At 51.4% G+C, this 11,474-nt stretch overlaps 1 protein-coding gene across 2 annotated transcripts; it reads left to right on the top strand.

Moving 5' to 3' along the window:
• Window positions 1-311: 311 nt before the first annotated feature.
• On the top strand, window positions 312-10,523 carry SLAMF8 (SLAM family member 8). 2 transcript variants are annotated; one of them, XM_006061023.4, is made up of 5 exons: window positions 312-1,089; window positions 3,577-3,903; window positions 7,543-7,848; window positions 7,930-8,034; window positions 9,803-10,523. In XM_006061023.4, exons 1-5 carry the CDS (start codon window positions 1,050-1,052, stop codon window positions 9,865-9,867), a joined length of 843 nt encoding a protein of 280 aa, XP_006061085.2. In that variant the 5' UTR covers window positions 312-1,049; the 3' UTR covers window positions 9,868-10,523. The 2 variants fall into 2 exon arrangements, with proteins under 2 accessions (XP_006061085.2, XP_044800092.2); XM_044944157.2 differs by lacking the exon at window positions 312-1,089 and adding an exon at window positions 1,110-2,341.
• The last annotated feature ends 951 nt before the right edge of the window (window positions 10,524-11,474 follow it).

The raw sequence follows: 11,474 nt of genomic DNA, 5'->3' as shown, positions 1-11,474 counted from the left end.
GCTGATGCAGAAGACGCAGAGACACAGGTTCGGTTCCTGGGTCGGGAAGATCCCCTGGAGAACGAAATGGCAACTCACTCCAGTACTGTTGCCTGGAAAATCCCATGGACAGTGGAGCCTGGAAGCCTACAGTCCATGGGATCACAAAGAATAGGACACCACTTAGCAACTAAACAACAAAGCATTTGTGGCTTGCCCAGCACCAAGGGGAACACAGAAATAAATATGAGACCTTGGCAATAAACAGTCTATGTAGATAAGAAAACTGTTACAGGACAACATGTTACAAGTCATAATAGAAGCACAGGCGTGCCCTGAGCACACAGAAGGGAAGCTTCCCCACACTGCCCCTGGTCAGGAAGCCCTGAATGGGAGTCTGGTCAGCTGCATAGCCTACATAACCACAGCAAGTCCGGGAGGATGGATGAAACAGCTTGCCTGCTGGAGGATCGCGCACAACGTGAAAGTGTGGAATCAGCAGTTCTGAGAAGAGGCGGCACTGCTTGGCGTGGTTGGAGAGCAGAAGGGCATGGGACGCCAGGCTGGAGAAGCAGGCTGGAGCTGGACTTAGGAGAGCCTTGTATCCTAAGCCAACAGTTTAGTTGCCCTTGATCCTGAGGGCAGCTGGAGGCCATGGAAAAATTTTAAGCAGAGGAGAAGTGACAAGGGGAATTGCAGTTTAGAGGGTTTTCCGTGGCTTCAACAGGAAAGGAGGGGCAGCCAGGCAGCGTGGGATGCGGGGCTGCCCAGAGAGACTCGGTGAGAAGGATGTGCGGGGGTGCTTGCCGCCTGCCTTAGGCATTTGAACCATAGGCATTTGAAAGAGGCTGACTTACAAGAACTGGCTCCTGAAAGAGCCCAGCTAAGTCTGAGGCCAACTTCCACTTTTCTCTGGATATTTTCACTTTCGGGGCATCTTGTTCTGAGTCAAGATTCCTCCTTCTGAACATGGGACTTTCCAGAAGGACCACAGCTCCTTCCGAGCATCCACTTGACCTGGGATGTTCTGGATTTGGGTCGTTGAGGGAGTTCGTCTGCCTCTCTGAAGTATGGCTGTGTGGTCTCTGTGGAGTCTGCTTCTCTGGGAAGGTAAGTAGGGCAGGCCTAGCCTCAGAGAACTGAAGGCCCCTCCCCCTTCCAAGGGAGAACTCAGGAGCTGAGGAGGGGTAGGGAAGATGGAAGTAAGTTCTCAGGCAGCCTTGAAAGCCAGGCAGGAGCAAAGAGACACAGGATCTTGGGAAGAAGGGTAGAAGCACAAGGAGCCTGTGTCCATGAGACATGAACTGTTTTGTGGTCCAGGGAGGTTAAAACTGAAGCTGGTAGGACCATTGGTTTTGCTAGATATGGTGGTGAGAACATGAGGGTCTGGCAGCATGCAAATTCTAAATACGGTCTGGGAGGAACAGGGGAGAGTGGGGCTCTTGCAGTCTAAGGACGTCTTTCCAGCTGCCTGTGGGAAACCTGAGCCCCTACCCCAAGGTCTGTGGAAGTGGACACCGAGTAGAATGAGAGGCAAAAGCAAGTTAATAGAGTGCATGCAGATTTCGGGTGGCCAATAACAGTGTGATGTCAGAAGAGACCTCAGGTCTCCTCAACACTGGGTGACACCCCTTGCATCCTGTCTGATGCCTGACACCCCCCCACCCCTGATTGGTCAACAAGTGGTCAATGTGACAAAAGCCAGCAGTGCGGCCAGGGGATGAGCGTTGTGGGGTGCAGCAAAGACTCAGACTCTTCTGTTTGCAGCAGAGACTCACAAGGCCTTTGAGACAACTTTGTCTGGGTTTCCCACCTGAGTTCCTGGCTCCAAAAATCTGCAAGTGTCAACATTTCTAAATATGTCAAGGAAGTCCTGCCCCAAAGAGGAAATCTGTTAGGTTTGAAAATCTTTCAAATCCTTGGACATGGGAAGCTAAAATAATTTTTCTGAGTGGTGGAAGTACCACTGACTGAATGTACCCCCTTATTTTCTGGATGGGATGACAGAAGGGAGGAGAGTGCCCCCGAAGATTGCTCAGTTCATTCATAGCACAGCTAGAGTAGGATAGAACAGGAGTCTTGATTGACAGCCAATGCTGTGCTCTCTGGATGTGGCATCTCCAATGTGCATTAACTCTGGAGCCATCCCCAGTTCGGACTGAGGGGCCTGGGGCTGGCAGGGCAGTGAGATGGACTGGGGACTGGAGTTACAGTGGCTGGCTGAGTGGTCATCCAGAATACATCTTCCTAACCAACCTCCCAACACTTGGGTATGTTCCCTATCTGCACTCATTCTGCTCTGCACCCCTGTGCATGCCACCGAGTCAGGCGCAAGGGAAGTCCTCGCCAATTTCATCATGCGGTAAGTAAACTGGCTGGCTTCTCCTGCATCCTCTTCCTAAACAGCAGTGGTCACGGGGAGCCCAAAGATCAGAAGAGGAACTCAGGGTCTCATGGGACTCGTAAACAAGCGGTAACATAGAGGGATAAGAGCATTTGTAGAGGTGGCCCCAGGCTGCTGTGAGAACACAGAGAGTTTGTAAACAGCAATGAGGAATAGGGGAGGTTGGGGAGGCGGGAATGCTTCAAGGATGAGCAGAAATTAGCCAGCAAAGGAGTCAGAGTGGGAATTCAAACAGGGGTGTCACCCACACACATCGAACGCAGTATGTTCCCAACAAAACAGCCTCTTGCCATCTCACCTCCATTCTATTTCTCCTTCTCTTCTGGATCATGGAGAATGGTACCTAGTGGGTCCCAAGGACCTGGGAGCCATTCTTGACTCCTCACTCCCTCACTCCCAGATCTAATCTGTTACCAGATCCCACTGACTACACACCTTAATCCCACGTCGTTGCTCCCACTTTTGCCCATCCCCAGTGCTCCCTTCCATGATACAAGTTTCCATCACCCTCCTTGGGATTAGTAGCCAAAGCCTCAGCATTCCCCCACGTCCTCTGCATCCTCCATACCTCTGCTGGAGTTGTCTTTCTAACCATGGATCTAATCATGTCACTCGCTTACTTAAAGCCTATCCGAGGCTCCCCATCACTCTAAGGATAAAGCCCCAACTCCAAAGCTGCTTTCAGGGCCCTGCAGGACCTGGCTCCAGCAGACTCTGCAGTGCGATGTCTTGCTCCCCTGCAGAGAGCTACTTTAGTTCCCTTGGTGCACCGAGCTCTCTCACCCTCCGGGCCCTTCTGCTGCTCGCCCAGCCTCTAACACTGCCCAGTCCCCACTGCAGGCTGCCCTCTGCTTGGCCTGGCCGATTCCCATTCCTCTTTCAAGTCTCAGCTTAACCTTCGCTTCTCTGAGCTCTTCAAGGCCAGGCCAGTTCACCCTATCTCCATACCCGTGTTCTCCCAGGACACGCCTTTTGGCCATTGTGGCAGACTGCTTTCTTAAAAGTCAGAGCTCCATGAGCCCAGGGACTGAATTCCTTTCTCAGTGTTTTATTCCCAGGCCCTGGCACACTGCCCCCTCAGCTTGGGTGGAGGGGGCATGGAGAGAAGGGCCCTCTGCTCCATAGCAGCTCAGCTGAGTGCAGGGAGAGAGAAGGTTTGGCACAGGCAGAGTGACGGAGCTCTGTCCTTTCAGCACTGCTTCCCATGGTCATCGCCAGTGCCCAAGTGCAGGGCCAGGTGGGCGGCTCGGCGCTGCTGGTGGCGGATCACCCTCCCGGTTTCCAAGTCCGAGAGGCCATCTGGAGATCCCTCTGGCCTTCAGAGGAGCTCCTGGCTACGTTCTTCCGGGGCTCCCCAGAGACTCTATACCACTCCCGCTTCCTGGGCCGAGCCCAGCTACACACCAACCTCAGCCTGGAGCTGCGGCCACTGGAGTCTGGAGACAGCGGCAACTTCTCCGTGCTGCTGGTGGACAAGCAAGGTCGAGCCCGGACCCAGACCCTGCAGCTCAAAGTGTACGGTGAGTGTGCCTGACGCAGACTCTCTGCCCCACGCCTTCCCATCAAACTCCAGGAAGGCATCTTGAGTCCTGAGAACTGGGGAGAGAGGAGTTCTAGAAACCTCTGGCCTCTGACCTCACGGCTGATTCAGGGAACAGTTGCTCCCCCAAACTCACAGGTAAGAAAACTCCTGGGGCTCTCCCACGTGAGTTTCTGGCTGGGGCAGCCAGACTCTGCCACTGGACAGCCCTGGTCAGAATTCTAGCTCTGTCTTCTTATCTCAGTGGCCTTAGAACAATACTTAGCTGCCTGACACTGAGTTTTCTCACTTGTAAAACCAGCACAGTAATATTATCATGAAAATGCCAATAAAGATAAAATCAGTTGAAAAAGCGTCTAGGATAGAGGCTAGCCTGTGCGCATGTGCTCAGTCCCTCAGTCGCGTCTGACTCTGCGATCCCAAGAACTATAGCCCACCAGACTCCTCTGTCCATGGGATTCACCAGGCAAGAATACAGGAGTGTGTTGCCATGCTCTCCTCCAGGGGATCTTCCCAACCCAGGGATTGAACCCACATCTCTTACATTTCCTGCATTGGCAAGCGGGTTCTTTACCCTATAAGTCGTCAGTTCTAAGATATCAGGTTATAAGATGTGCCATTATTTTATGCACCACAGAAAAGAAACGTAAATATTACAATGAAACTATGACACAACATTTTAAATTAAAAATTAAATTTTGATTAAAGTATAGAATTATTTCATATTTCTTTAAAGAGCACTTTTAGACGTATTGAGAGATTTTAAATGCATATCATTCGAGGGTTCTCGTTATTATGTATTGTTGCAAAATAAACCATCCCCAATTTTACCAGCTAAAAACAACTCTTTTCATTTCTCACAACTCTGAGTTTCCAGGGCTCAGCTGACCAGCTCCTCTGCTCTACCTGGGTTTGTAGGGTCATTCATAAAGTTGCGCTCAGCACCTCACGAGTGTGACTGGATTCACGGGAGGGGGGATGAGTCGTTCTTTCCAGCAACTTTACCTCCACTTCCATCAGACCAACTATCATCACAATCACCACTGCCAAGACAACCACGTTCTCCACCCCACCATCACCCGTCCCACATCACTGCCTCCACCTCTGCCCCCTCTCCATCACCCACCGTCACTGGCTCCACCTCTGCCCCCTCTCCATCACCCACTGTCACCTGCTCCACCTCTGCCCCTCTCCATCACCCACTGTCACTGGCTCCACCTTTGCCCGTCTCCATCACCCATCGTCACTGCCTCCACCTCTGCCCCTCTCCATCACCCACCGTCACTGGCTCCACCTCTGCCCCTCTCCATCACCCACCGGCACCTGCTCCACCGTCACTGGCTCCACCTCTGCCCCTCTCCATCACCCACCGTCACTGCCTCCACCTCTGCCGCCTCTCCATCACCCCACCATCACCCATCCCACATCACCGCCTCCACCTCTGCCCCCTCTCCATCACCCACCATCACCCACCCCACATCACTGGCTCCACCTCTGCCCCTCTCCATCACCCACCGTCACTGCCTCCACCTCTGCCCCTCTCCATCACCCACCGTCACTGCCTCCACCTCTGCCCCTCTCCATCACCCACCGTCACTGCCTCCACCTCTGCCACCTCTCCATCACCCCACCATCATCCATCCCACCATCACCCACCCCACATCACTGCCTCCACCTCTGCCCCCTCTCCATCACCCACCGTCACTGGCTCCGCCTCTGCCCCTCTCCATCACCCACCGTCACTGGCTCCACCTCTGCCCCTCTCCATCACCCACCGTCACTGCCTCCGCCTCTGCCCCGCCTCCATCACCCACCGGCACCTGCTCCACCGTCACTGGCTCCGCCTCCACCTCTACCACTGCCACCATATTTTGCTGGTCAAGATAAAATGGCCTTTTAGCTCCTATTCATCTACCTAGTGGCTTGGTAAAGATGTGTCAGTGACCCCTATTTTAGTAAAACCTCAGAAATTTGGATAGAAATAGGGAAAAGAAAGGCCCCAATGGAAGAATGGAGAGTAGAAGTGAGAGCTGGGCAAAAGGAATCACTGAGGGAGAGAGAGGCGGTGGTAAATTGGGAAAGAGAGAGACCCTCACGTGCCCAGAGGGAGATAAGTGGGTCATCACTCGGTGAGCCCCTTGGGCTGCTGGTGTGCCACTAAACAGATGCACACTGCCCTGACCCAGGTTGCACTGTTTGGCAAGCCAAGCGCCGGCTGAAATTCAACACCCTCTCACCTGTTACCCCTGAGCCCAAGGCCCTTGCGCAGTGAACAGCCTTCACAACCATCCAGGCAGCCAGGGAGCCTCGTCCCTGTTCTGAGTCTCCGCTGCCGCACATGTGAAATAAGGACGTGGAATGTGATAATACATGCAGCACCCACACCACTAAGCTCTAAAATGCCTTGTTCTCAGCATCTGAATTACAGATTTTAAGGAAATTGCTGTTTTATTGCTTCCAAATACATAGCGTGATTAGAACTAATTGCACAAAGCTGCCAAGCAGCCGTCCTTAGGAGCTCTGCTTTGACAATGGATGAGAATGATTTGAATTAGCAGATCAGTTACCAGAAATGTCAATGGGTGTTTCTACTGTGCCTGATCATGTTTGGATGCAGCTTGTCCTCTTAAGTAGTGTAAATATCCCCCCCTGTAATCTTTGTTTATACTATTAGCGCACCCAGCAAATCTTTTCTTTTTTCATATCACAAATCCCACCAGATTGAGCTGGCATTAATGAGGTTTTACTCTGCTTGACTCTGGAATGCTGTCAGAGACAGCCCTCCCGTTGTCTCCAGAATGGTCCCCCGCTGGCACTCATTGCCAAGAGACTCCTGATCTACTCATCAACCAATAAAGCAAAAGGGAGCCATGGTCTGGACACCAGGACACCAATTTGGCCAGTGGCCCGGGTAGCTGAGCACCTTAAGAGTGAGGGGTATGGAAATCGCAAGGCAGAGCTCCCACCCACTGTCTGCTCCTTCACAGAACTTTGCATTCTTGTAAGAATTTTCCTAGTTATTCATAATCACTCATTGGTACGTCTTCCTCACCAGACTCCAAAAGCTCCAAAAATCCAGGAATGTGTTTGTCTTTGTGTCTACCTTAATAAATGCTGATTGTCTCTCTGACTGATGTACCGTGTATCGGGGGAACACTGTAATACACAGAGGGATACACAGAGTGCTTGGAGGGCTCGGAGCTGCACCAGGAAATCAGGGAAGCTCCACAGTCAGAGCAGCAAGCAGTGTCTCCACACTGGGCCTTGAAGGATGGGTAGGAGTTCTCTAGAAGGATGAGAAACAAAAGGCATACGTGTACAGCTGAGCCATATGGAAGATATGGAAGGGCATGACACATTTGGAGAACAGGAAATTAATCAAGATGGGTGAGGAGGGGGTCAACAGGAAGTATAGCTGGAAAGGTTGACATCTGAAGGATGTTAAATACCAGACTTAGGAATTCAGCTTCTGTCCTGTGGGCAGTGGGAGAAAGACAAGGTTTTGTGGAGGCTTAGTCAGAGGCAGCTTCTAGCCCTGCATGGATCCCAGAGCTGGAGCTATGGGATCCGCGTGCACAGCATCCCTTTAACCCATGTCGGCTCTGCTGTTCTTGCCCAGATGCAGTGCCCAGGCCCGTGGTCAAAGTGTTCATCGCTGTATCAGGGGATGCTCAGCCCCCCAAGACCTGCCACGTGTTCCTGTCCTGCCGGGCTCCCAACACCAGCGACATAACCTATAGCTGGCGACGCGAGGGAACTGTGGACCTTGGTATGGAGCCAGCTGGCCTCTTCACGGATGGACAGGTGCTGAGTGTGTCCCTGGGACCAGGAGACAAAGGCGTGGCCTATTCCTGCATTGTCTCCAACCCCGTCAGCTGGGACCTGACCACAGTTACCCCCTGGGAGAGCTGCCGTCGCCAGGCAGGTATGCCGAGGGCTGGTGAGCAGTTGTTGAGGGGTGGTGAAGCTTCTGGTCCCCCTGTGACCGTGTCTCCTCCATGTCCAGCTCCAGGGAGGGCCTCCTACAAAGACGTGCTGCTGGTGGTGGTACCCGTCTTGCTGCTCCTGGTCCTGGCTGGTCTGTCTGCCTGGCACTGGGGCCCCTGGTCAGGTAGGAGTCCCGTGGGGGCTGGGGATGGGCGGAGGAGGCAGGTCTGCAGAGGAGGAGGGCAGAGTTTGGACCTCCTCTCACTTAGGCTTTGTATGTTCTGCCCTCCTTACCTCTCCCACATCATCTCTTAGCCCTCTCCATCGAATATTCTGGTCTTTCTTCAGACTGAATTATTTGAAATTCCTTTAGCAGTTTTCAAATGTGCTACTCTCTCAAGTACCTCTGTAAGCATTTGCACAGTCTACTCTCTCTGTCTGGAAAATATTTTCCATGATTTCCCACCCAACTTGCTTTCTTCATTTGGCTATCAGCCCCACCATCCTCAAGGCATGCCACCTCCAGGAAGCCTTCTGGAACTTCTCCTGCACACCCAGCCTGGGTCTGTGCCCTGCCTTGACCCTCCAATACTCACCCCAGTCGCAGCACCTACTGCCCTCAATCTCTGTGGAGTTCTCAGCCCTCGAAAAACAAACTCTGTGTCACCTCCGGGCATCTAGCAAGGGTTCCTGGAACATAGCTGGTATCACTAAAGCTGTGTTGGGTGTAAGTCTCGATGAAACCCAACCCCTTCTTGTCAACCATCCTAGGAAATGCTCCCTGAGAGAAGCACCTCTCTGGGTGGGGGCTCACAGGGCTTCCTTTTCCAGGAGAAGAGAGAAGGAGGCGCTCTGGGTTCTGAGGTCTACAGCCAGTCCTGGGATGTGTTACCCCTGAAAGAACTGTCCATGCTGACCTGGGCCTCCTGGACATGTCCATCCTAGGCTGTCTGGGCTGGTCCCAGGATGGAGATAGTGGGCCAGCAAGGAGAAGGAGGCATAAGACCCCATTACAGTGGATGTGTCCTCAAAGGCAAGAGTCTTGGCCCAGCAGCTGAGCATGCAGCTGGGCCGCCAAGCTGGCTCCAGCGTATTCTTTCCACTTGCAAAGGAGGGAGGAGGGGACGGCTGAGGTCACACTCCATCCAGGGGCCCTGTCTCCACCTGAGAGCGTCTGGCCTGGCCTTTTGGCCCAAAGAGTCCCCAAGATTCATGGTAAGAAGGTAGAAGCCAGGAAAAGAGCAGCTTTTTGTTTTAACAGTTTTATTGGACTATAATTCACATATCATATAATTCATACATTTAAAGAGTAAAACTCAATGGCTTTTATTACAGTCACAGAGTTGTGCATCCATCACCACACTCAATTTGAGAACATTCTCATTACTCCAAAAAGAAATTCCCAAGCCCCTTAGCCATCACTCCCTAACCCCTCCTTTCCCTTCCAGCCCCAGGCAACCACTAATCTCCTTCCTGTCTCTAGACTGTCTATTCTGGACAATTTATGTAAATGGAATCATAAACTGTATGGTCCTCTGTGACTGATTTCTTTCACTTAATCTGATGCTTTTGAGGCTCAGAAAAGAGCAGCTTTGCCCACCAAGAAGGGGGGCAGAGAGAATGTGACTATCTGGGAAAGTGGAAAGGCTGCATTCAGGGCATCTGGAAGCCAGCCCTGGCTCTTGTCATGTGGCTTCTGCCAGTCATTTACCTGGGTCTGTCCCAGCTCTAAGTTTCTTTACCTTCTACAACTAAAAGTGTGCTGCAGTTGCAGAGGAAGACTAGACATTAGGAAGAACTTCCTGTCCTTGAAGCAGCTCCTTTTCCAGGGTCTTAGAAAACCAGGAGAGGTATCCCTCTGCCCAAGATGATCTTGGACCAGGACAGTTAGGATTCAGCGGCCTTGGGTACAAACACTGGAGGAGTTACCTTCTTTCTGATCTCCTTGACAGGAAAAAAGAAAAAGGATGTCTGTGCTGATGGAGTGGATCAAGAGACAGAGAGTCCCCTCGTGTAGGGTCTGCCATGAGCAATGCCTAGATCGTGAGGAGCCCCACTGCCCAGCCACATGATGGTCTGGGATGTGGCTGGTGCCTGGAAACCACCTTGGACCTTGGACTTCCCATGAGACTCCTGTACCACCTCCCAGGAGTGGCCGGGGCAGTTGGCACAATCTTCCACACCCTCCCCCTTCTCTCTCTACTGGTACATGCTCTGGCCCTACTCTGGGCAACATGGGCCTAGCAGGACGTCTCTTCAAGAACACCAGAAGTTCTCCAGGATCCATAGATTGATTATCCATAGCACTCACTGCCCCTCCACTGTTCATGAAGCATTGTTATGGATCTGTTCCCTTTAAATTACATGTAGAAATCCTAAACCCCATCCCCAATATTTCAGAATATGACTGTGTTTAGAGATAGGGCCTTTAAAAAGATAAGGTTAAAAGAGGTCATTGAGATGACCCTAAGCTGATATAACTGGTGTCCTTACAAGAAGAGAGAGAGACACCCAGGAAGCATGCACACACAGAAGAAAACCATGGAAGGACACAGAGAGAAGGAAGCCCCCTGAAAGCCAAGGAGAGAGGCCTCTGGAGAAACCAAACCTGCTAACACCTCGGTCTTAGACTTCCAATCTCCAAGAATGAGAAAATAAATTTCTGTTAAGTCACTCATTCTGTGGTGTCTTGTTTTGGCAGCCCTAGAAGACCATGCAGGTCAGGAAGCAATAGTTAGACCTGGATATGGAACAACAGACTGGTTCCAAATAGGAAAAGGAGTTCGTCAAGGCTGTGTATTGTCACCCTGCTTATGTAACTTCTATGCAGGGTACATCATGAGAAACGCTGGGCTGGAAGAAGCACAAGCTGGAATCAAGATTGCTGGGAGAAATATCAATAACCTCAGATATGCAGATGACACCATCCTTATGGCAGAAAGAGAAGAGGAATTAAAAAGCCTCTTGATGAAAGTGAAAGAGGAGAGTGAAAAAGTTGGCTTAAAGCTCAACATTCAGAAAACGAAGATCATGGCATCTGGTCCCATCACTTCATGGGAAATAGATGGGGAAACAGTAGAAACAGTGTCATACTTTATTTTCTTGGGCTCCAAAATCACTGCAGATGGTGATTGCAGCCATGAAATTAAAAGATGCTTACTCCTTGGAAGGAAAGTTATGACCAACCTAGATAGCATATTCAAAAGCAGAGACATTACTTTGCCAACAAAGGTCTGTCTAGTCAAGGCTATGGCTTTTCCAGTGGTCATGTATGGATGTGAGAGTTGGACTGTGAAGAAGGCTGAGCACCAAAGAATTGATGCTTTTGAACTGTGGTGTTGGAGAAGACTCTTGAGAGCCCCATGGACTGCAAGGAGATCCAACCAGTCCATTCTAAAGATCTGTCCTGGGTGTTCTTTGGAAGGAATGATGCTAAAGCTGAAACTTCAGCACTTTGGCCACCTCATGCGAAGGGTTGACTCATTGGAAAACACTCTGATGCTGGGAGGGATTGGGGGCAGGAGGAAAAGGGGATGACAGAGGATGAGATGGCTGGATGGCATCACAGACTCGATGGACTTGAGTTTGAGTGAACTCCGGGAGTTGGTGATGGACAGGGAGGCC

This window comes from Bubalus bubalis, chromosome 6, assembly GCF_019923935.1.
Source record: "Bubalus bubalis isolate 160015118507 breed Murrah chromosome 6, NDDB_SH_1, whole genome shotgun sequence".
Lineage (NCBI taxonomy): Eukaryota > Metazoa > Chordata > Mammalia > Artiodactyla > Bovidae > Bubalus > Bubalus bubalis.
The sequence above is the reverse complement of the archived record's forward strand: the minus strand, read 5'-3'. Positions and strand labels throughout refer to the sequence as shown.

Coding starts and splice junctions, on each gene's coding strand:
- SLAMF8 (XM_044944157.2), top strand. CDS start 2,089: ATGTGGCATCTCCAATGTGCATTAACTCTGGAGCCATCCCCAGTTCGG. Junction 2,342..3,576: donor CTCGCCAATTTCATCATGCG/GTAAGTAAACTG, acceptor CTGTCCTTTCAG/CACTGCTTCCCATGGTCATC. Junction 8,035..9,802: donor GCACTGGGGCCCCTGGTCAG/GTAGGAGTCCCG, acceptor TCTCCTTGACAG/GAAAAAAGAAAAAGGATGTC.